Here is a 27291-nt window from a genome sequence, read left to right on the forward strand (position 1 = left end):
GTTCCATGTTTCTAAGGACATATTACTGCGCTTCAAATCAAGCTGGTAGAACATAAAAATTGAGCCGTGCCATGAGGAAACCAACATAGTGGGTTTGCGACCAGCATGGATCCAGACCAGCCTGCGCATCCGCGCAGTCTGGTCAGGATCCATGCTGTTCGCTAACGGCTTCTCTAATTGCTATAGGTTTTGAAAGTGAACAGCATGGATCCTGACCACACTGCGCTGATGCGCAGGCTGGTCTGGATCCATGCTGGTCGCATACCCACTATGTTTTCTCATGGCACGGCTCATATTTTTTCAAATACGTAAAAGCTGAATTTTAAAAATCATTAACTTAAAAGGTTAAAGAATTTGACGATTAGCATTTGGCATATGGTATGTAGCATTTAACATTAAGTATTTTGGCATTAAGCATTAGGTAATTGGTATTTAGCACTAAATATTTGGTATTTATAGCAATGGGAATCAAGCATGGCTCACGGCATCCATAACATTGTGTGTCTATAATAATGTGGAAGGCCGGTGCGCCATGTTAATTGCCAAATGTTAAATGAAAAATATTTAATGTTAAATGCCAGTTACTTTAAGCTAAATGCCAAGTACATAGGCTAAATTAAGCATGGCTCACCGGCTTCCAATGATAATTCTACTTTTATTTTTTCATTCTTTCACTTTGCGGTAGGTCAGGCGAGAATTCTGTGGTACGAAACAAATAGTGCAATAATTTCTATTTTCGTACAGGGAAGTAAACTCTGTTTATTGTGTGTCATTTTGTGAAAATTGGATTTAAGTGTCTACATAATTCAATAGTCATAGTGAACTATTTAAAATACCGCAAAAAATGCTGTTTGTTTCTCACTAAGAACATCATGACAGAGTGAATTTTAATTGGTTTATTTATTTTATTAACATTCAATTATGGTAAGTAAAAGTTTTAAACTACACACGTGTTTTTTACCTGTTTCATTTACAGTTTAGATTATACTATGACCTGATTTATATAGGTTATTACTACGACATGATTTATATAGGTTATTTGTGGATTTAATGCCCTGAACCCAGTTGTTCGAAACTTTAACACCTGGCGATTAAGCTAACAGTCGATTAACTTTTAGGGTTATATTTCAACATTTTAGAAGACTTAAAGAACAAAGTTTATGAGTTAAGGATTATAAGGGTTTAAAATGTCGTTACAGTAAAATCAAACCATCATACTATTGTTTCCCACAACGACAAATACTTTTGATTAAAATTTAACGGACGGATAGTTTAACATACGGTGGTATGTTTAGGACATACGTTATTTTTTTTTAAGATTAAATTATCTCGTGCGCACGACATCTTATCTTGAGCGATCAACATCTTATCTCGAGCGCACGACATCTTATTTATATATATTAAGGCCCTTTGTGTGTGCATTTAGGTCATCAGTAAAACATACGGACAAGTTGTTTATTAGGGTCCCGCCTATTCTGCTGTTATTTAAACTTACCACAAGTACATGTACAAGTCTATCACATCATTTGGGAGAGCAATGCATATAATTGGTCATCCTATCTTCAAAATCAAATGAACATAACCAATGATGCATACTGCATGTTAAAATAGCAACACATTTCAGTTCGACTAATCAGTTCGCACAGAAAAGTTGCATGCATGAATTAAGGGAAACAAGAAAATTCTTTAATATATGGGCAAAGCCTACATACTAATTTTTATTTGTCAAGGACTTAAATTTATTTCTTTGCACCATCACTGATGTCTTGCTGCCTTTTATATCAGTTTGCGTATTTAAATTTCTAACCCAGCAAACATGTGAAACGGTTACAAGTATAACTGAAACAAAAACAAAAACGGTGGCAACTACGAAAGACCCGTGGTGACATTTCAACTTCATTATTTCACGATTTCTGCTTCCTGATTTCACGATTTCCACTTCATGAATTCACGAATTCGATTTCTGCTTCCTGATTTCACGATTTCCACTTCATGAATTCACGATTTCACGATTTCCACTTCACGAATTCACGATTTCACGAAAAAACTTCACGATTTCTTGATTTCACGATTTCCACTTCATGAATTCACGATTTCTGCTTCCTGAATTCACGATTTCCACTTCATGAATTCACGATTTCACAATTTTCACTTCATGAATTCACGATTTCACGATTTTCACTTCATGAATTCACGATTTCACGAAAAAAAAAAACCTTCACGATTTCTTGATTTCACGATTTCCACTTCATGAATTCACGATTTCTGCTTCCTGAATTCACGATTTCCACTTCATGATTTCACGATTTCTGCTTCCTGAATTCACGATTTCCACTTCATGAATTCACAATTTCACTATTTCCACTTCATGAATTCACGATTTCCACTTCACGAATTCTCGAATTCACAATTTCTACTTCATGAATTTACGATTTCACGATTTCCACTTCACAAATTCACTATTTCCACTTCACGAATTCACGATTTCACAATTTCCACTTCATGAATTCATGATTTCACCATTGCGAAATCGTGAATTCGTGAAGTGGAAATCGTGAATTCATGAAGTGGAAATTGTGAAATCGAGAATTCGTGAAGTTGAAATCGTGAATTCGTGAAGTGGAAATCGTGAATTCATGAAGTGTAAATCGTGAAATCGTGAATTCATGAAGTAGAAATCGTGAATTCAGGAAGTAGAAATCGTGAAATCGTGAATTCATGAAGTGGAAATCGTGAAATCAAGAAATCGTGAAATCAAGAAATCGTGAAGTTTTTTCGTGAATTCGTGAAATCGTGAATTCATGAAGTGGAAATCGTGAAATCGTGAATTAATGAAGTGGAAATCGTGAAATCAGGAAGCAAAAATCGTGAATTCGTGAATTCATGAAGTGGAAATCGTGAAATCAGGAAGCAGAAATCGTGAAATAATGAAGTTGAAATGTCACCACGGGTCTTTCGTAGGCAACTGTATCTTTTTTCTAATGATCTGAATTCACACAAAGGTCCTTAATATATATTAAGATGACCGAGAAAAGATGTTGATCGCTCGAGATAATATGTTGATCGCTCAAGATAATATGTTGATCGCTCGAGATAAGATGCCGTGCGCACAAAATAAGATGTTGATCGCTCGAAATAAGATGTTGATCGCTCGAGATAAGATGTTGATCGCTCAAGATAATATGTTGATCGCTCGAGATAAGATGTTGATCGCTCAAGATAATATGTTGATCGCTCAAGATAATATGTTGATCGCTGGAGATAAGATGTCGTGCGCACGAGATAAGATGTTGATCGCTCGAGATAGGATGTTGATCGCTTTAGATAATATGTTGATCGCTCGAGATAAGATGTTGATCGCTCAAGATAATATGTTGATCGCTCGAGATAAGATGTTGATCGCTCAAGATAAGATGTCGTGCGCACGAGATAAGATGTTGATCGCTCGAGATAAGATGTAGTGCACACGAGATAAGATGTTGATCGCTCGAGATAAGATGTCGTGCATACGAGATAAGATGTTGATCGCTCGAGATAAGATGTCGTGCGCACGAGATAAGATGTTGATCGCTCGAGATAAGAAGTTGATCGCTTAAGATAATATGTTGATCGCTCGAGATAAGATGTTGATCGCTCGAGATAAGATGTTGATCACTCAAGATAATATGTTGATCGCTCAAGATAATATGTTGATCGCTCGAGATAAGATGTTGATTGCTCAAGATAATATGTTGATCGCTCAAGATAATATGTTGATCGCTCGAGATAATATGTTGGTCGCTCGAAATAAGATGTCGTGCGCACGAAATAAGATGTTGATCTCTCAAGATAATATGTTGATCGCTCGAGATAAAATGTTGATCGCCCAAGATAATATGTTGATCGCTCAAGATAATATGTTGCTCGCTCGAGATAAGATGTTGATCGCTCAAGATAAGATGTCGTGCGCACGAGATAAAATGTTGATCGCTCAAGATAATTTAATCCTTAGAAACATAATTGCATGTCCTAAACATACCACCGTAATAACAACCTGTTAAAGTGTTTTAATTTCAATAGTATATGTATGTAGAACCATGTTAATAATAATAATAATAATAATAATAACTTTATTTAAAGAGGATAACATATTTGGCTATAGCCAGTCTAACATATGGTCCTCTAACATAATAATGTAAAAAATCATCCTAATACATACAGTGAATTGAAAGCCATGAATAAAAATACGGTATTGTGAACATTGCATAAACAGTATGTAGTGCAATGAACAGAGATAAGATAAAATTATGTATAAGTGGTGAAAGAATCAATGTTATTTGTAATCCGTGCACTAAGACCCTAAAACTCTTCTGTAAGAAAAGTACGGGAAAGCGTTGGATTACATTTAAAGAAATAATATTGTTATTATGTCACATATGTAATAACAGATATAGACTAAAGTAAACATAATAAAACATGATATAAAAATGCGAACATTGCAAGGCTGTTACACTTATTGATAAGACATGAAGGGAGGTAAAAATGAATAAGAAAGAAAAAACGGAAACAAATAAGAAAGAAGAAAAATATTTATTTTTTTGACAAAATTGTCATATGCAGTATAACTAATTAGATAAGAAGAGAATAAAAATGAAAGCAGTGCCACTAAGTAAAGTAAGTTAAAAAAAAACACATCAAGAGAAGATTTGTAGTGAATGAATGTATATCTTTAAAAATGTATATAAGAATGTTTTTCGTGAAACTTACAATGTCTGAGAACTCACGAGTGCGAAGAATGAAGAATTAACACCTATGAATGATATTGTGGATGGTGGTGGTAAGAGAAACGGAATGCACAAATCAGGAAATAAGGAAACGAACGACCATAATAGTTATATATTTATATTCATGCATGTCGAGATAATTTTAAATATTGATGTATAACGATTAAATAGTACTTTATTAGTTTATTGTAAATGCATGTTCTTCTGTAAATTATTATCAGTAGTTTCATCTAGTTGTTCTGTACTTGTAAATAACAGCTGACCACTACTGTTCAGATAGGCGCTGATGTTAAGATAGACCTTTTCATACATGTAATTATCTTAGTCTTAGTGAAATGTCTCAAAACTTTGTAAATAATTTAACGTAATTAAGAGCATATATGAGCCGTGCCATGGGAAAACCAACATAGTGGGTATGCGACCAGCAAGGATCCAGACCAGCCTGCGCATCCGCGCAGTCTGGTCAGGATCCATGCTGTTCGCTAACGGTTTTTCTAATTGTAATAGGCTTTGAAAGCGAACAGCATGGATCCTGACCAGACTGCGCGGATGCGCAGGCTGGTCTGGATCCATGCTGGTCGCATACCCACTATGTTGGTTTTCCCACGGCGCGGCTCATATATATCTGATATTGGTAGATCACAAGTTGAACAATTTTAAGGCCCTTCTATGAATTTATCCCTTTTTTTATCCTGTTTAAAAAAAGATAAAAAATGTAACTGCATACACCAAGTACGTATGATTAATTCAATAAAACCTCTGCATATGATGAGTCCAGCATATGGTGAGTCCATCTCTCATTTTCTAAATAAAATTACTCAATTTATCCTCAATATTGCATTTTGTTCAAAACTGTTGTATTATAATGCCTTCTGTTACATGTTATTCCAAAAAGTGACCTATAGGCTCTTGTGGCTGGGTGTCAGTTTGTTTGTATATTCTAGATTCTGTTCAAAAGTCACTATAAAAACCCTTTATTTGACATCATTAAATGCTCGTAACTTTATAAGTATACTTCAGTCATGTATAAGTTATTTGTGAAAGTTTATCAGGGGTTATATTTACTGTATACAACCTGCAAAATTTGTACAACATTTGATATCAATTTCATACCGTGCATGCAGGTAATATATAACAGCATCTGTTAAATGTGTGATGGTATATTCTCCCTAATCAAAATATAATTAGAATATTCAATATGCTATTTGTTTTCTTTTTCTACTTAAAGAATGTATGAGTATATCGTGTGTCCATGAAATTATTATATATAAAATTGTATATATTTAACGGAATACTTTATTAGTCACTGAAATAAAATTATGTTCTGGTTAAATTTCTATAAACGTCCCGGTCTGTTACTCCTGATGTCAGTGCCAATTAGTAAATGTGATAATATATTAATTAAATAGATTTACAATTGTCAACTTTTTTGTGTTTCATTAATGACTGAGCCGCGCCATGAGAAAACCAACATAGTGGGTTTGCGACCAGCATGGATCCAGACCAGCCTGCGCATCCGCGCAGTCTGGTCAGGATCCATGCTGGTCGCTAAAGGTTTCTCTAGTTGCAATAGGCTTTGAAAGCGAACAGCATGGATCCTGGTGCGCAGGCTGGTCTGGATCCATGCTGGTCGCAAACCCACTATGTTGGTTTCCTCATGGCACGGTTCATGTCATGCTTCATTATCATCACGGAAACACCATAATTATGTCATGGTTCTTTAAGATCTTTAGGGATCACAGTCATCAACGTAATTCTCTTGGCAGATTGGTTTCATGATGAATGATGACTATGATGATGATTTATGATGATAGATAATGGTGACTGAAGACGAATGATCGATTGATAGTGATGACGATGCAGGATGATGAATAAATGATTAATAGTGATGATGAGTGACGATGCTTATGAATGATGATGATAATGATAACGGTGATACTGACAGTGATAAATGACGATGATAATTATGATGATAAACGATGACGGTGAAAACTGTTGATGACGGTGATAACTGTTAGTTTATACTAATTTGTTTTATCTCGATTGTGATGAAAGCATTAAGCTTATTGGAACCACTCTCGAGTCCGCTTCCTGGAAAAGATGATAAATGATGATGGTGATAAATGTTGGTGATGGTGATACATGTTGATGATGGTGTTAAGTGATGATGGTGATAAATGATGATGGTGATAAATGGTGATGATGGTGATAAATGTTGATGATGGTGATAAATGATGATGGTGATAAATGTTGATGATGGTGATAAATGATGATGGTGATAAATGTTGATAAATGATGATGGTGATAAATGTTGATAATGGTGATAAATGTTGATGATTGTGATAAATGTTGATGGTGATAACTGTTGATGGTGGTGATAAATGTTGATGGTGATAAATGATGATGGTGATAAATGTTGTTGATTGTGATAAATGTTGATGATGGTGATAAATGTTGATGGTGATAAATGTTGATGATGGTGATAAATGTTGGTGATGGTGACAAAATGATGATGGTGATAAATGTTGATGATGGTGATAAATGTTGATGATGATAAATGTTGATGATGGTGATAAATGTTGATGATGGAGATAAATGTTGATGATTGTGATGAATGTTGATGATGGTGAAAAATGTGGATGATGATAAATGTTGTTGATGATGATGATGGTGATAACTGTTGATGATGGTGATAAATGTTGATGATGGTGATAAATGTTGATGGTGATAAATGTTGTTGGTGGTGATAAATGTTGATGATGGTGATAAATGTTGATAATTGTGATAAATGTTGATGGTGATAACTGTTGATGGTGGTGATAAATGTTGATGATGGTGATAAATGATGATGGTGATAAATGTTGATGGTGATAAATGATGATGGTGATAAATGTTGTTGGTGGTGATAAATGTTGATGATGGTGATAAATGTTGATGGTGATAAATGTTGATGGTGATAAATGATGATGTTGATCAATGTTGATGATGGTGATAAATGATGGTAGTGATAAATGTTGATGATGGTGATGAATGTTGATGATTGTGAAAAATGTGGATGATGATAAATGTTGATGATAAATGTTGATGATGGTGATAAATGATGATGGTGATCAATGTTGATGATGGTGACAAAATGATGACGGTGATAAATGATGATGATGATGATGATGATGATAGAAAATGATGATAATGAATACTGATGATAATGTTCTTGATGAATAATGTATGATAAATGATAAGGATGTTATTGACGGTAATTAAAATGATGAATGATGATTGATTTTGATGTGTGATAGATAAATAATGATGAATAAAAGAAGATGAATGATGTTTGATGATCGTTTCTTGCATCGATCCGCTTACGAGAAGTATTTGTTTATGAATATCAATCAACCATAAAATATGTTAGCAAGGACCCAAAACTCATTAAATATAAAATATGTCGTGCACTAGACCAATTAGACTTACAATATAAGCCAGTCTATAGACCAATGGAATAATGTTTATTCATAGGTTTTTAGATAAATATGATTTTATTTACCATGACAAGATCACACGCTGATGACTTTTCGTCAGGGGGGGGTGTTTTCAGCGCTTTCACTGTACATAAAATTAGTAATAAATCATGTTGTGTACGCCATTTGCGTAGTGTTTCCTAGTATTAAAAAGTGAAAACCACCGAGTTTCTCGAAATTGGTATTTTTTATAACATGTAACGATTGAATGAAATAAAAAATGAAGTACGATAAATCTTGAAATGCGATAATTTTTTATTTTTTGTTCGGGAATGATTTTTTGAAACATGCTTTTGTTATCTTTGGGGGAAATTTAAGAAAATTATCCCGGAAATATTCTCTAAAGAAGTGTACCTCAGACAGTCAGATCTGACGAAAGAAAAAACTAGATCTTTAGTAAGCTACTTGCAGTTATTATATAGAACTTTAGATCATAAACTGCACCACTTCATCAAGTCTAGCACTACAGGGTATAGGCTAAAAAATCCCCTTCTAACTACGCATTATGTTACGATTTTTTAAAGTTCGTTCTGTTTTGTAGCTACTCATTATGAAACATTTATACAGAAATGTTAACCTATAAGGCAGTAACTTTTGAAATAAGTTTAATAGATAAAATGACAGGATAATAGCCGTCTTTTCCAGAAGTTATAGCATAAATGTGAATGACATAAATGAAACAAAAAAGAATGCAGTTTAAATCAGACCAACAGACAGGCAAACAGACTTGATCGATTGTTCAACAATACAATACATGTAGATTGTTTAACGATACATGAAAATGTTTTTCCTTCATAAGAAAATTAGCATAAGAAATTACTCACATAAATAAAAGATAAAATACTTTACCATAGGAATGGTGCATTGAACATATTAAAAAGATGAAATGTTATATACATTTAAACTGTGAAATCAGTTCTAATATGCAATATATAACTGAGCCGCGCCATGAGAAAACCAATATAGTGGCTTTGCGACCAGCATGGATCCAGACCAGCCTGCGCATCCTTGGTCAGGATCCATGCTGTTCGCTTTCAAAGCCTATTGCAGTTAGAGAAACTGTTAGCGAACAGCATGGATCCTGACAAGACTGCTGGTCGCAAAGCCTTTATGTTGGTTTTCACATGGCGCGGCTCATATATTAATGATCAGATTGACCAGTTTAATGGAATTTGAAGAGCATAACATATATACACTTTTACATAATATGTACAAGCATATAGTATTTCATTTGTGCAGCTTTGATAAACAACTTATACGTGTTGAGTTCTTCATGAACGTCAACCATTTGTTGTTTCGAGGTGATGGGGTGGGACTCCTGGCGGCTGTGGTGTAAAGTTGTAACTTCTTGAGAATTTTCGGGACTCATATACATCCGCTGAAGTGTTAAGTTATAATTCCAAGGGAGTGGGGTGGGACTCACGACAATTGTAATTCCAAGGGGATGGTCTGGACTCTTTCCGTTGTCGTGTAAAGCTGTATCTTCGAAGGAATGGGCGGGACTCGTGTCCGCTAGGGTGTGAAGCTGTAATGAATGCGACAGACTTTTGCCTGGTGTTGAGTTAAGGTGTAATTCCGTTTTGATGGGGTGTGAAGTGGTAATTCCGATGGAATGGGCGGGGTTCATGTCCACTGAGGTTTAAAAGTATAATTCCGATGGGACTGGTGGGCCTCATGTCCACAGTGATTTGAAGTCGTAATTCCGATGAGACTGATGGGCCTCATGTCCATCGTAATTCCGATAAGATTGGATGGGCCTCATTACCGCTGTGGATTGAAAATTTAGTTCCGTTAGGATCAACGGGTTTCATGTCCGCTGTGGTTCGGAGTAATAATCCTTATGGGATGGGCGGGACTCAGATCCACTGTAATGTGAAGTTGTTATTCCTATGGGATAGGCGGGTTCCACGTCCGCGGTAGTGTGAAAGTCCTATGGGCGGGACTCGCGTCCGCGGTAGTGTTGAAGTTGTAATTCCCGTGGGATGAACGGATTTAACGTCCGCGGTAGTGTGAAGTTGTAATTCATGTGGGATAGGCGGGACTCACGTCCGCTATAGTGTGAAGTTATAATTCTTATGGGATCGGCGGTACTCACATCCACTATAATGTGAAGATAAAATTCTTATGGGATAGGCGGGTCTCACGTGCGTGGTAGTGTGAAGTTGTAATTCCAATTGGATGGGCGGGACTCGAGTCCACGGTAGCGGGAATCACGTCTGCTATATATGGTCTATTCTCCCCGCTCAAAATATAATCAAAATATGCTATTTGTTTCTTCTACTTAAAGACTGTGTATCGCGTGTCCATGGAATTATTATATAATTACATAAAATTGTATATATGTATTTAAACGAATACTTTAGAAGTCACTGAAATAAAATTCTGTTCTGGTTTGTTCTATAAACGTCCCGGTCTGTACCTCCTAATATCAGTGTCAACTTGTAACTGTGATAATAAATTAAATAGAGCTACAGTAATGTATTAATATTTGTCAATTTGTTTTTATTTTATTATATAATTATATATATAATTAATGCCATGCGTCATTACCGTTACGGAAACACCATACGTCATGGTTCTTTAATTAAGATCTTTAGGGATCACAGTCATCATCGTAATTTTCTTTACAGATTGATTTCATAATAATCATAAAATCATAAAAATGATGATGGTGACTATGATGATGATTAATGGTAATATATAATGGTGACTGAAGACAAATGAACGATTGATAATGATGACGATACAGGATGATGAATAAATGATTAATAGTGATGATGAGTGATGGTGCTTATGAAAGATGATGATAATAATAACGCTGATACTGATAGTGATAAATGACGATGATAATTATGATGATAAATTATGACGATGATAACTGTTGATGACGGTGATAAATGATGATGACAAAATGATGATGGTGATAAATGTTGGTGGTGGTGATAACTGTTGATGATGATGATAAATGATGATGACGAATGGTGATGGTGATGATAGTAAATGATCATAATGAATAATGATTATAATGTTGTTGATGAACGATATATGATAAATGATGATGACGAATAATAGGAATTATTGATTAGTATGATGTAAATAGATAAATAATGATGAATAAAAGAAGATGAATGATGCATGATGATCGTTTCTTGCATCGATCCGCTTACGGGAAGTATTTGTTAATGAATATCAATCAACCATAAAATATGTTAGCAAGGACCCAAAACTCATAAAATATATCGTGCACTAGACCAATGGAATAATGTTTATTCATAGGTTTTTAGATATATATGACTTTATTTACCATGACATGATCACACGCTGATGACTTTTCGTCCGGGGAAGTGTTTTCAGCTCTTTCGAAATCACTGAACATAAAATTAGTAATAAATCATGTTGTGTACGTCATTTGAGCAGTGTTACCTAGCATTAAAAAGCGAAACACACCGAGTTTCTTAAAATTTGTGCTATCATAACATGTAACAATTGAATGAAAAATTGGAAATACAATAAATCTGGACATGAGATAAATTTCCTTGCTCGGAAATGATTTTTTGAAACATGCCTCTGTTATCTTTTGGGGAAATTAAGAAAATAATCCCGGAAATATAACCTCACACGGCCATGTCTGACGAAAAAGTTCGTAAATATATGATAATCGTAAACTGCACCACTAAATCAAGTATAGAACTGCATGGTCTAGGTTAGAAAATCCCCTATGCTATGTTTTGTTTTCCAAGTTTCGTTTTCTTTTATAGTTCTTCATTATGAAAAATGTATACAGAAATATCAAGCTATAAGACAGTAACTTTTGAAATAAGTTTAATAGATAAAATGAAAGTGACAGGATAATCACCATCTTTTCCAGAAGTTTTGATATTAAAATTTATGCTTAAATATGTGAATGATAAAAATGAAACACAAAAGAAAGTGCATTTTAAATTAGCTAGACAAACAGATAAACAGGCAAACAGACTCGATCGATTGGTCAACGATATGTTTCTTCAACATAAAAATTATTCAAATATTTACAAGAAATTTTGCACATAAGATATTAAAAGACTTTACCATAGGAATGGGGCATTGCACATATTAAAAAGAAAGATGTTATATACATTTAAACAGTGAAGTCAAGTGTGAAGCTGTAATTCTAACGGAATGGGACAAACTATTGTCTGGCGTTGTGTGAATTTTAAGGTGTAATCCCGTTGGAATGGGATGTGAAGCGGTAATTCCGATGGGGTGGGCAGGGGTCATGGCCGCTGTGGTTTGAAGTTTTAATTCTGATAGGATGGGCGGGTTTCATATCCTCTGTGGGACCCACATCCGCTGTAATGTGAGTTGTAATTCCTGTGGGATGGGCGGGACTCACGTCCGCTATATTGTGAAGTTGTAATTTCTGTGGAATAGGCGGGACTCACGTTCGCGGTAGTGTAAGTTGTAATTCCTGTGGGATGGACAGGACTCGCGTCCGCTATGATGTGAAATTGTAATTCCTATGGGATAGGGCGGACTCACGATCGCGGTAGTGTGAAATTGTACTTCCTATGGGATAGGCGGTACTCACGGCCGCAGTAGTGTGAAGCTGGGTGGGCGGAATTCAGGTCTGCTGTGGTGTATAGTTGCTTCCATTATGCTTAACTGGTGAGACAGATATACATATCTAATAAAACAAATGATAGATACTTACTCGACACACTCTTTGCTCACACGAAACAACCTATTTATAGAGTGAACACCGTCTGTCAAGCTTAATTCTGTCCTAGGTATTTCATTACAATGGAAAAGTAATCTGTCTATGTTACCTGCGAAACAGGATGACGTCAAAGTATCCTTAAATTGTTTTCTTTGATTTTCTCATACTTTTGATATTTGTCCCATATTTTGATGCATATATAGGCTACAGACCAGGCCAGGTTCCAGAAATATGGGGTACACCAGCTTAGAAGGAATGAGTCACCGGTGAGGCGCATAGCGCCGAGTGGGGATAGGTACGGGACTTTGTTCGTGTTAGGGGGTCAGAGGACCTCCCCTGGAAATGTTTGAAATATAGGAAAGTAATGGTGGCATCTTCTGCATTTTTTTCTCTCTAAATTTTGAGGTACGATAAAGGGTACTTCCCTCATTTTTGGTGGGAGGGGTCAGGGGGTCTCCTCTGTAAAAAAAGTGAAATGTAGATATGTAATGGTGTCTTCTGGTGCATTTTTAGTTTAAATATCGAGGTACAGGAGAGGGTATTCCCCTCATTTTAGGGGAAGGGGGGAGGGGGTCTCCCCCGGAATATGACATTGTACCCTGAGCCCTCTGGTGCATTTTTTCTCTCTAAATATTGAAGTACGGGAGAGGGTATTCCCCTCATTATAGGGGGCTCAGGGGTGTCTTCCCTGGAAAATTTTGAAATACATGTGTGAAATTATGGCCTCTGGTGCTTTTGGGGTCTAAATTTTGAGAAAATATTATTCATTTGTGCTCGGTCAGCTGGGGTGGGGTGGGGGCACGGGCACCATTGGCAAGGCCCTGGATCCAGACCTGCAGATGTCATAGAGTGTGTTGTATTTAACACATTTGTTTATATAACTATTTTTTACAAGAATTTGGTTTGTTTAGTTAGTGCTAAATAGAAAGATTTCAGTCTTTATACCCAGTCGAAAACACCTTATACAGTTCCGTTAGTTAATATAGTAGTTGTAGTCAGTAGTCCAAAATAGTCGTATCATGTAGAATTTACTACCTTTAGACCTTTAATCTCATATTTATGTTCGATTAATCTTCTACTTAACATTCATTTGCATGAATCGATAACCAATCACGACCACACCGCCATATTCAAAAGTGTAAACAAAAGTCATAGCCATTTTATGCTAAAATATTTTCCCATCTATTGTTTATATACATTTATATATATACAGGTAATTGTGTGTTTCAATTTATAAACATGTATTTATTGTAATTATCGATTTTGTGCATTCATCAATTGTTCCAATACTCATAATTATTGTTTTCCATTGGTACGATCGAATGTTTATGTTATAGTTGCAGGATCGTATCTGTCGTCAAATACATATCATAAGAACCCCAGACTTGAGTTGTCATTACTCAATCTACCGGCTGGCAAGGTCGGCGACACAGACACTTCTTTTTCCAGGCACGTGTCCAGGTGGGGGGCCAGGGGGCCCGGCCCCCCCCCCCCCCCCCAGCTGGCTGCCTAGTTACGATTTTTATTACTATGGGCCCCTCAATTAACAAATTTATACACCAGCGCAACTGGCTTGATTTGACAGCAATACACAGGCTAAAGAGCCATAAAACCGTGTCCGGTAGTGGAAATTAGCCCAAGGCATGTCACAGGTAAAAGTTTATCTGTGCATGCTTCATTGATTGCTTGATCGGTACATGTACTTGATTGGGTAGTGGAGAAACGATTATGTTTTTTACTCTTTGGAAGTGTTATAAAATGAGCAGAACATTGTTGGTTTTGTTAAGTAAATCTTAAAATGAATCTGAAAATTGAAACATTATGATGGTTGAATTTTGTTTCTACATTAAGGCACATTCCCCAAATTTATTAAATTGATAGATATTTATCCTATCTTTTTATTTTACAAGAATTATGAATTTGAAACTACTGTATCAATTTTACTCTTTTGGGTCTAATAACCTTACTTAAAAACTCTCATAGTTTTAAAAGTAGTTTCTCAGTAAATCTCACAAAACGCATCTAAAACTCGTTACTTATGAGGGGTTTTACACATAAAAATATCATTTAATATGTGCTGTGATGTTATAGTTTGTACAGTCAAAGAAGTATAAAATACACATCTATTTATTTTTATAGATCTTTGGTACAGTTAAGAGTTCATTGTCATTTGAAATCTATGATGTAAATAGTAATTGTTATAAAACTTCGTTTGTTTTGTTGGAAATCTAAAAACATTTGGCCATTTTGCAAATAGGATACCCTTAATAATTAGACTAGCCACTAGTTTCTATGATTTTTTTCTCTTTTTTATGTTCATAGAGACAAAAGCCAGTCTATTCTAGAGATTTTCTAAGAGGACTGATGTTAAAATTGTAATATTGGACATAGTATATAGACTGCTCAGTTCACTACATGAAATCATAAAAATGTGGGGAAAAAATTATCATAGTCTAGGAGCTAGTCTTCTTAATAATCATCTTAAAACTTCAACATTTTTTTCAACTGGGTATCATACAGAAAAATAAGTCCATACACTGTGACTGTACAATCATACATATATTGAAAAAGGCTTGATGAAATGATTAAAAAGTAGACTTTTCCTTAAATATATGATAAATTCATGCATCCTTAAAGGTGTTTCAGGCAGCAGGAAAATGCATCTATTCATGTGCCATATTAAAAAATTTTCGCAATCGGGAGGGGGTACCCCTCCCGAACCCACCCCAGGTTGGGCCCCCCCAGCAAACAAATCCTGCACACGGGCCTGTTTTCCATTAGCAGCTTTATCAACACATGTCATATTATGAAATTCAGTGGGTTTTTAACTTCTGATTTTTCTATAAAAAAAAAATGTCACATTTTTAAAGGACATTTTTACACGTTTTGTATTAAGTCGCTGATCACCGAACAATAAAGGATATACCCAAATGTATCTGCAGTAATTATAGATCCCTTTCAATGCCCAGAGGTAAAATAATGCAGTGTTAAAAGAGATGAAAAGTACCTAGTCCCTTATGACTACAAAAAAGTCTCCATTTTTTTCCAAATATCTTACCTAAGATTTTTTTTGACAGCTCAAATAACTTTTTTTTTTCAGAAAGATTTGTTTAGATTGTGATCTTCGGGGCAGTAGCTACACATATTTCTAAATAAGGAGTGCTTGTTTAAAATTTGTTAGTGTTAGTTATAATGTCATAATATTTTGATAAGACTCGGTACATTTAGCACAAATACAAGAGCTTTTTGTTGTTTAAACAATAGTACACATCTATAGGGACACAAAAGATCGGTTCATTTAACCGTATAAAATCGATCTGCTCTGATACCAATACACAACAAACGTATAATTTATTTTTGCATTGTTTATATATTGTGCATTCATTATCACGGATAACGTATATATATAGCTCATTCTTTCTCATGGTCAAGTACTTATTTCATTAAAGTGAACAACAGATAGTATATCAACCTCCGCACAGGAATATTGTCAAACTACTACTGTACCGATAAGGGGAAGTAACAGTGTTGAAGTTCGATAATACATCGGCAAAAGCTACTTTGGACTATCCATTCGAGTAGTTTTTCTTTTTATGTGTCTGGTTTGCTAAAATCTATATCTTTTTATGTAATTGTGTCTAACTTTTTAACTACTTTCTGAAGCACCTTTGAACGTGTACGGATAAATGAAAAGTGTACTATATTACACTGTATAGATATGGTATAGTTTGCTAAAAGTTAAGAAAGGATAATGTTTTAGAAATATTTAGGAAAGGAAAAGGGCGGATTATTTAGTTTAATTATTTTTAGAGACAATAATAGAATATACATGTGAATGGAGATGAGTGATTATATAGATAGTCCAATTCTATTAGTATTTTACGAATATATCAGGTTAAAGGTCCAATACTAAGGAAAGTGAACATTTTAATTTCTTTTAAAAAGCACAGAAACTATTTCATTTTATTGGAAAATGAAAGTTGGTATGTAGAAATTCGAAATAAATCGCAGTATATGTACAATTATTTTTCTATGAAGTATGAAGAAAGTTAAAAAGACCTGGGGGTCATTCTGTCGATTCATTGAAATTTCAACATAATACACATACATTTCTTTGAGTTCCAAAGACCTTCTGTAAATTTTGACCTGCCAATCTTCATTATTTAGTGTCTTGCAGAAGTCTATGCACTGGCTATGAAAAAAATTGCCAACTACTTTCCCTTAGTAATGGACCTTTAACTAAGATAATTTGAGTTTCAATTTATATTGCTTTTTACCACTATGGTTTTAGGCTGAGCGCCACGGTGGCATGGCTCTAAATATATCTCCTGGTGACCCGCCACAACCTTCTCCAAGATCACCTTTTACACGTGCATGGCCAACGTTCAACCAGAATGATCTAAATAAATCAACACGAGCAGACAGTATTGACGACAACACTAAAGTACCTGGATATGACAACAATTTACCTACTAGTTCAAATGATCCACACAATAGGCGAGGACGTACCGTAAGTATTGTATTTATGTTTTAGACCAGATAAGGTTGAATTTTGGCTTCAGTGGTTACTGGAACATGTATATCCCGTGTGAAATGAAATGTTAACGGACTAGCCTTTGATTATAGACAGAAATACTAAGGTCTCTTTAGCTTAGACGTCACAAAATTTCAGATTTTTTTGTATTTTTTCTTTTCTTTCATGTAACAGTAAAAAACTGCTGATCTATTTTACAGTGTTCTCAGAGGACTGATTCTAATATTATCATGGGCCTAGGATATAGACTGGCTATATTCACAGCTTTAAAAAATAAAATTAAAAAAAAAAAATATATCATACTGTAGGAGCTAGTCTATCTACCACTATATATACAATAAATACGCTTTACATTTGTAGTCGTTTTCGGCCTCTGTCTTCTCCAGCGGCGATAATTCACATTATGGATTATGAAACACTGGAAACGACGTGATATATATTAGTTCTTTGGTTGAACCACAGTCGCGAAAACTGGTTGTGCAATATGGCTGAAATAAGTACCCATATGCTGTTTCAATCGGTGATCTAGGTACCCTTCATAGATTCTCAAATACGCTAATGAGTAAACTTTTGTATAGTAAAATGATGCACTAACTTAAAAAACCCTGACAGTAATTTTGTCGAACTGAAAATGATACCCAGTAAAATGTCAATAACAGACCTGCCATAAATATTTCAAAATATCACTCATAGACCTAACAAAAGATATCATATTAAAATCAGCCATATAAGTAACAAAATTATATCAAGATTTCAATCATATACCTAACACAAGCAATACCAGGATTTCAGTTATACACCTACCAAAATGATAAGCATAGATCTTCCAAATTACATTCGAAAAAAACATTAGAAATTGATCTGCCAAAATGATAAAATAATGTCACTCTTATATACATGATATAAAATATCGATTAACTGATCATTCTGTATATGAGCCATGCCAAGAGAAACCCAACATAGTGGGTTTGCGACCAGCATGGATCCAGACTGCGCATCCATGCTGTTCGCTTTTAAAGCCTACTGCAGTTAGAGAAACCGTTAGCGAATAGCATGGATCCTGACCAGACTGCGCGGATGCGCAGGCTGGTCTGGATCCATGCTGGTCGCAAAGCCACTATGTTGGTTTTCCCATGGCACGGCTCAATTATATCTACCAATATGATAGCAAAATGTCAAAAATAGACATTCCAACATTATACAAAATATAAAAGAAATAAATCCATCAACATGATGCCAAAATGTCAGTCATAGGTCTGCCATGCAATTTCAGTAAGATACACATGCATTGAAATGCCACTTTTTAGAAGTTGTTAATCAATGATCTGACAGTTTAGTGCATATATACCTGAAACCTAAATATTTACACACACATGACATAGTATTCATAAAAAACACTGATTTATTGATTCTATGAGATCCAATTTTTTTATTTTTTTTTTTTTTTTGTCAATTAAGCGTTCCTGTACATGTTTGAAAACAAGTGCATTATTACATTGTCATATCTCTTTTCCGTTGTCGAAACCATAATATGTTAGTACGTTTATTTAAATGGGCATACTACAAAACATGGAGTGGGGTCGTGGAGTGGAGTCATGGAGTGGAGTGGTGGAGTGGAGTCAAAATTGGAGTGGAGTCGTGGAGTGGAGTCAAGTTTGGAGTGGAGTCAAATTTTGGAGTGGAGTCAAATTTGGAGTGGAGAAATTGAGTCAAAATTTTGAAATGTTGTATTAAGCCTGTGAGCTCCATCTAAATTCCTGTTAACAAAAAAATTGATTTATTGCCCTTTAGAGAAAATGCGAGTCAGTATATATATATAATATATTTCTGAAAAAATAAATGTAGTGTCTATATCTATGTTCTAGTTTCATGTATTTCTAACACCTACCATGCGGTTGATTAAATATTTAAAGGTTTAATTAGTGTATATTGGATGGTTGTTGCCTACATTAATTTTCATTTTAAGTGACAGGAGAAAGGTTGTGCATTACCATAGTGGTGTCAATTCCAATTAAAAATGATGAAAAAAATTTGTAGCATTTAATGAAAAATCCAAGTAATAGACAGTTTTGGATGCGCAGAAACATGCCGTAGAAGTGGTAAACCTAGCAAGGTGGAAATTTTGGCAAATTGTAAAAATTCGCTAATATTTGTAAATAAAATTGTAATGTACCATAACAATGTGTTATCATTACATAAGTCAGGAAATCAGAAATTTGCTAAAATTTGTGTACGCTAAACAGATGGATTCTTTTTGACGCTCAGAAATACGAGGGTCATTCAATAAATAATGCTACTCCACGTGTAGTTCCTTAACCGGTGGTTATTTTTCAGTGCGGTTTTACACTGTAAAGCAATTTTTTGGGAACAAAGTAACATCGGAATAAAAAAATCGTTAAAGCCAAATTATAAAAAATAATTATTTGAATGAGGTGTACACGCTGGTTACTGGAGCATATCAAAAAATAATCATAACTTCGGTTTGACCTGGGCATCCAGGTCTTAGAATAATAGAATAACTTGTGAAATCTCAAAATTCTATCATTTTTGTACAAGATACAGCAATTTGTGATGAGTTTGAGTTTGAGTTTGTTTTTAAATACTTATTGCGTTTTTCATTTTACAAGACAACTAAAACATCTTAACTCGAGGTTAAATAATTCCATCTGAAATGAGTCTCGCGAGCGATTAATTTTAAGTTGTAAGAACTTGTTTCGCAATCGAAAATAAAGAAATTAGTGTAAACTTAAAATACAAGAATTTTTTCAACGATCAACATCACACCTGACAAAATTGCAGGGGCTTATTGTACTCAACTCCTCATTTTTCGAGTAAAAATGTGCAACCATTTAATACAGTAACACTAAATTGTGGGTTGCTATAATGGAAAAATGTTTCATTTTAGCAAACTGCAGCCCGCAAAATATATACATGTACACAAAATTGCGGGCTTCGGGCTGCAGGTCGCGGGTTGATACAATAGAAATTTTGTCAGCAATAAAATTAATGAATTTAACACACCAACATGCCTGCTACTTGTTTTTTTTTATTTACCCGAGCTAAACGGTAGTCAATATTTCAATATCAGTGGACATAAACAATTTCAAACACTAATAATGCATACCGTAATCACAAATATTAAATTTTAATGTAACAAGTTTAAATATCTAAATTTTATCTGACTCATAAATTACTCTTGTTTATTTTAAATTAAATGCTGCTGAAATAATTCATCTAATAAGATAATTAAACTTGTTAATTGATTTTTTGGTATTTAGAATGGGACTGACAGGTTCTCATAATAAATCTGTCGACAAATTTTGAAAATGATCTAAGGTCAAGTGAAAAATTTGTTAAGTAAAACAACAAAAACAACAAACTTCAATAAAAAAAAAAACACTGATGAGGAGTGTTATATTTGTTCACTGATAAAGGTTATGAAAAATAATGTCTATTATTATACCCAACCCATCAGAGAATACATCAAGTAGTAATTAGAACATGCTCCTACAGTTGTTCAGTTGGAACTTAGTTTTGGAAACTTGGTTATTACTTTTTACCAGTATTTTATACTGTGGTCTATTTGAATATGTTCCCATGGGTTGACCGCCTTTTGATTTGTTTACAACCGTTCTCAAATAAATAAAATTGTATTTCATATCTATGTGATGCTTTAAAATCTCTTCAAAAACAATGAGATAAAATATACTGACAATTAACAATTTGACCAAGCCCTCTGTTCCGTGTGGCTACAATCAATGTAAGACAAAAGCATTATTATGTTGAATAGTTATAAAAATATCAATAAATAAATATTATTGATAAAACAAATTTGACTCCGCTCCATGACTCCACTCCAATTTTGACTCCACTCCATGACTCCACTTCAATTTTGACTCCACTCCACTCCAAATTTGACTCAACTCCATGACTCCACTCCAATTTTGACTCCACTCCACGACTCCACTCCATGACTCCACTCCACGACTCCACTCCATGTTTTGTAGTATGCCATTTAAATGTATATGCTTAAATATTTAACAACTGTTTATCATGTTAACCATCGCAACGGTTTTGAAATTACGGTCGACCATCACGTGGAATGTAATATGTTACACCTGTTATACTGCATCAGTCATAAATATCGCATATCATCGGAAGTACGCATATTTTTGTTTTGAGAAGTATATAAAATCAGATAATTATTATTGTATAGATGGGGAAATTATAATGCAGTTACTGAAGTATCAAGTCTCAATATCACACCGTAGTCGCCGTTGGATAGTTGCAATTTAAATATTATTAGATGTTTTTTTTTCCAGATTGCGGTTTCTTAAACATTCCCTTTAAAGTTTAAGTTACATGATGGTGTTATAAGGTAAGGTGTGGACATATCCGCTTATATAAAAAATATATATCCTGGTCTAGAGTGCACAATCATCCTATTTAACTTCCCGCTCAGTAGTTAACGGTAGAAAAAAATATCGAACAACACCAGATCATAGAAAGAAAGGGTTGTTTTTATTAAATTATGTGAAAATTGAACAGCATATAAAACATGTATATCACTCTCAACAGGTCTAACAAAGTGGTGTATTTACAGATTGTTTGTATGAAAACTGCTGCATTTACATTTGTTCTCAAAATCGCAGTTTGAAATTATACTCAGCGTCACTAAAAAGTTACCATCCTAATGGCCCTTATATTTTAAAAATCGCATTGGACCGTGTTAAAAGCATAAATTAACAACATTTTTGTCGCAACTGAGACGTCACTGGTGTAAAGATTTGTCAAATTCGACGAACTCCATTTGAGGCACGGGCTGCACGTGCAAAATGACTTTTTCGAGCAATGTCGACATGTACGAAAATTCTATCTTAAATCATTCATCGCACTTGAAAGTTAGTCGACAGTCTAAAAGGAATACGTTAAAAAACAGAATATCTTTGCCAAGAATGCCACGTTTAAGGCACGATCCACGCCATCAGACAAAAGAATGCAACGTTTAAGGTACGATCAACGTCATCAGGCAATTGGCATGGTTGACGCCGAACTTTCATGTCGTGAAATTGCACGTCGTATGTGCTGTTCTCACCTGGCAGTCATGAAATGGGTTAGGAGACATGATCAGACAGGGTCTATGAGTAATAGACCGCGCACAGGCCATGAAAAAGTAAAAAAAATAAAGAGGTATATATTAAGTTGTAACTTTTCAATGACGCCCAGTATAATTAGTATATTGATAGTATGCATAAATGATGTTCATTTGTGAGTTTCAGTCATTTGCTGACTTTGACTTTTTTTTTTTTTTTTTTTTTTTTTTTTGCTTTTTCAGAAAATCAGAAAATTTGAAGTTAACTGTAATGATTGAAATTCAGAACTGACCTTTCTTTATGCATACTATAAACTCAATTAATTTCAAGCTAGGATTTTGAGGCCAAATGTGATTGCAGCAGTTTTCATACACTGAACCTGTAAATCTAAAGACTAAAAAATATGTATTTATAGATTATCTGTAAATGTACCACCTACTACTTAGACCCGGTCCATTTACATTGTATTCCTTTAAAAACTTTACATTTTCAAAGAACTGTTACATAACATTTTCAAAGAACTGTTACATAACATTTTCAAAAGAAATGTTACATAATTATCTTCGTTTTTAAGTATTTGCAATAATGTCACAGTACTGAAATTTCACATAATTTGGTGGAACGTAATTTTCAGCAATTCTTCACAACTGGCATTCATATTTAAAGGGGGCAACTTTTTTAGAATAGTTAGGTATCCAGCCACACGGGACATTACGGTAGAACATGTAATTGACAAGATATTGTTTGTTTACCAAATATTTCTGTGTTTTGATGATATACCCCTAAACTTTAAGATGTACAGGTATTATACGTTTCGACCATTGCCTTACTGACCACACATGTAAATTTTGCAACATTGACGTTTTCGCAGTTATTTAAAGCAGAAAATGTATTTAGAGTCTGGAAGGCTTTCATTTCATTCAGTGTGATAAACGGAAGTTCACTTTGTCAAAGCTCTAGAGACATTTTCCTTGTTCTAATAAATGTGTGAAGCTGCCAAGCTGGGCCTCATGCGAAAACACTGTCCTCGTCAAAGGGTTTCTAAAACTTTTGCTGACTTTATATGCCCAATCCTTTATCCTTGTTATTTTGTCAGCACCGTCTCTATCTCTTGCTATCCCCAGTGATATTCCGTGACGTCAAACAAACTTATAATGAGTTTATTAGTGTACCTCGCCAGTTTGATCTCGTCAGTCTGTGCGACTATATTTGTATTTTAGGACTATCGCCATATTACAGTAGTATTTTTATATTTCCAGAAGCGGAGAAATCGGCGTTACACGTTGTCAATTTTTGAGAAGGAATTAGAGGAAGCTAAGAGGCTTATAGAAGCTAAAGTAGATCCTAGTCACCATGGTTATGACATTTCCGCTACAAATACATATGACAATAACAAAGCAAAGCTTCTAAATGATAATTTGGATAACAGATCAAGTGATACTGAGCCTAAGGCGCCGTATATACCGCCGAGGAACGATAGCCCGAGACCTTACAGTAGGCCTGAGAAGGTTTACGCACGCTATGTTCAAGAAGGGGACAGAAATCTCATGCTTATCTATGAACCAAAAGAAACCAAATCTGAAATCTATTATAAACAAGTTGGTAATAAGAATGTTATTGTACATCTAAATTTGAGTTCTAACCTGTGCCAGCTCATTGATCCAGTTAACAAGGGCATCATACCTCTAGACAGTGAGGGTGAAGGTATGTAGTCAGATACCTTAATTACTTTGTAGGCCTACTGTACTCATCTTCAGTAAAGCATTTTTTTCAAAAAGAGATTGATTTAAATGTATACAAGCCTCATCAAATATATATGGGTTGGCTATATATATGAACTAAATGTGTGTGCAGATCTGCAGTCATAAGCAAATGTCATATCTAGTTTCAATTTTGTTGGACAAAACTCAGTTTTTCAGTGGCAACTGTATTTACTTTTACACGTACGTTGCTATAGTGTGTACACATACAACAGTTTATATTTACACAAAGATGCTTATTTTATGTTTTCATGTATATCTTGTAGCACCTGGCCATATTTTTTGGGGGAGTGGGGTGGGAGTGAGGAGAAAGAGGCAAAAAAAAACGCTAACAACAAACAAGACATGCCAACCTCGCACTTACCCTGTTTTCAACAAGTTAGACAGCACAATGTAAATGAAATCATTTCCAGCTGAGAAAGGAAAAAATACCAGATCATAAAAAGTAAAACATAAAATTATGGTAAATCTAAGGTAGAGCTTGTCTGAAATCAGAGCACCACGAGCCTAACTTTAAAGGGCACGACTAAGAAAGCTGCAAGACAAAGTTCTACTCCCTCCTTTTATGTAGAATTTAGGAGAAAAGCATCAAGGAGTCTTACACTTTATTAGTCATCGCATTATCAAATAGGAAAGCGCAGCGATTAACTGTAGAGGGGTCTATCACTAAACTTACACTGTGCTTCGCGATTTTCGCATGATAAACTTGTTAACACATTTTACAAACATCTGATTACAATAAGGACTATGTTTAATTTTCTGAATTTTATAAACTACATCTCCGTAGTAGAGCTAGATCTATTCCGGATGTGTAAGTTTTAAGAAGCTGAAGAATACTCCAAAGAAGTCTGTATACAGTAGTCAGCAGATTTGACTACAACGCCAGTGATCCGTGTTTAGTTCCTGTTCGCAGATGATATCCCGATGTTTGTTCAATTGGTGCTCATTGCTTCCATCAGTATCTGCCTAGACTGGTGCTGCTTCAATCAGTATCAGCCTAGACTGGTGCTGCTTCCGTCAGTATCTGCCTAGACTGGTGCTGCTTCCATCATTATCAGCCTAGACTGGTGCTGCTTCCATCAGTATCTGCCTAGACTGGTGCTGCTTCCATCAGTATCTGCCTAGACTGGTGCTGTTTCCATCAGTACCTGCCTAGACGGTGCTGCTTCCATCAGTATTGATCAGCCTAGAGTGAATGCTGATGAGGTAAAGATGACAACCCATGCTAAACATAATCATTTAGAAATCTACATGTACCTTTAGTAGCCAGTCTTTTTTCTATTTTACAGTTTGGTTAGAAATAAAACGCCGGAGTCAGTTACAATCTGACGACATGTCAGATGTGACGTCATTGTCGGATAATGTGTTCGAAAATCATATACACAGCGGGGTAAGACGGGAAAATGATTATGTTGCGAACATTCCACGTAACGACAGTTATGTTGAAGGAAAGATTGGCCGACGTGAACCAACTGAAAACTCGGACATGGGAGATATAAGTAACGAAAAATATTATGAATTTGACACACCAGAAGACGACGAGGAACCGTATAACACAATCAGTATAAAAGAACGAGGTGACTCTTTAATGATAAAGTTTGAAAAATGGAATCAACATGGCGTACTAAACCCTGAAAGTCTAAAGGATTCCCCGATTCTGAGTCATGACAAGGTGATAGATTTTTTAAAAAATAAAGGAAATGATTTCGATATGAGTATTTGTGACTGGGAGTATGAAAAGGAGGAGTCTGTCTACAGTTACATCTCTTCAAATCTAGCACTAGGTAAGCACTTATAATTTTCTAGTTTAATGATCTTCTGCCCTTACGCAAAGAATATGGAAGGACAAGGCGTCAGCCATAGTTTAGTTGACTGCTTAAATAGTGCCATAAACCCTAAGGACCTTGACGTAATCACTAGTCTTCGTAAAATTTATTATTAACTATACAGCTCTGAAAGTTAAGAGCTTTGAACCTTTTTTTTTCTGGTTTTGTAAAAAGCCGATGACGGTCTTTATAGTCATTTTTAAGCTGCATAATGGTCTTTACCGTCAATTTTTAAGCTGCATAACGGTCTTTACCGTCAATTTTTTAGCTGCATAATGGTCTTTACCGTCAATTTTTAAGCTGCATAATAAGAGGTTAATATACGGCTTGGTTGTGCCTTCTTGCCATAATGGCACACTTAGTGTCATAATTGCCCGAGGGATTTAGCCCGAGGGCCATTATGAAACTAGTTGTGCCATTATGGCAAGAAGGCACAACCAGTCGTTTATTGACCTTTTTAGATCACATGTCACAAAGTGACAAGGTGAGCTTTTGTGATCGCGCAGCGTCCGTCGTCCGTCCGTCCGTGCGTCCTTCCGTAAACTTTTGCTTGTGACCACTCTAGAGGTCACATTTTTCATGGGATCTTTATGAAAGTTGGTCTGAATGTTCATCTTGATGATATCTAGGTCAAGTTGAAACTGGGTCACGTGCGGTCTAAAACTAGGTCAGTAGGTCTAAAAATAGAAACACCTTGTGACCTCTCTAGAGGCCATACTTTTCAATGGATCTTCATGAAAGCTAGTCAGAATGTTCACCTTGATGATATCTAGGTGAAGATCGAAACTGGGTTACGTGCCGTCAAAAACTAGATCAGTAGGTCAAATAATAAAAAAAACCTTCTGACCTCTCTAGAGGCCATATTTTCAGGGATCTGTATGAAAGTTGGTCTGAATGTTTATCTTGATGATATCTAGGTCAAGTTTGAAACTGGATCAACTGCGGTCTAAAACTAGGTCAGTAGGTCTAAAAATAGAAAAACGTTGTGACCTCTCTAGAGGCCATACTTTTGAATGGATCTTCATGAAAATTAGTTGGAATGTTTTACTTGATGATGTCTAGGTCAAGATCAAAACTGGGTCACGTGCCATCAAAAACTAGGTC

The 27291-nt window shown here is 35.1% G+C and overlaps 1 protein-coding gene across 7 annotated transcripts in view; it reads left to right on the forward strand.

Annotated features, from left to right (window-relative positions):
• Positions 1 to 730: 730 nt before the first annotated feature.
• LOC123546498 (uncharacterized) overlaps positions 731 to 27291 on the forward strand; it is a 38464-nt gene continuing 11903 nt past the window's right edge. For 4 of the 7 annotated variants that reach the window (XM_053550839.1, XM_053550843.1, XM_053550842.1 and 1 more), the window contains exons 1-4: positions 14100 to 14187; positions 17266 to 17484; positions 23861 to 24305; positions 25651 to 26145. In XM_053550839.1, coding sequence (XP_053406814.1) covers positions 14137 to 14187; positions 17266 to 17484; positions 23861 to 24305; positions 25651 to 26145 — 1210 coding nt within the window. In that variant the 5' untranslated portion in view covers positions 14100 to 14136. Of the gene's footprint in view, positions 925 to 12902; positions 12923 to 14099; positions 14188 to 16374; positions 16553 to 17265; positions 17485 to 23860; positions 24306 to 25650; positions 26146 to 27291 lie in introns of those variants that run through there. The other 3 variants (XM_053550844.1, XM_053550846.1, XM_053550845.1) reach the window with 3 other exon arrangements.

Source organism: Mercenaria mercenaria, chromosome 9 (assembly GCF_021730395.1).
Source record: "Mercenaria mercenaria strain notata chromosome 9, MADL_Memer_1, whole genome shotgun sequence".
Taxonomy (NCBI): Eukaryota; Metazoa; Mollusca; class Bivalvia; order Venerida; family Veneridae; genus Mercenaria; species Mercenaria mercenaria.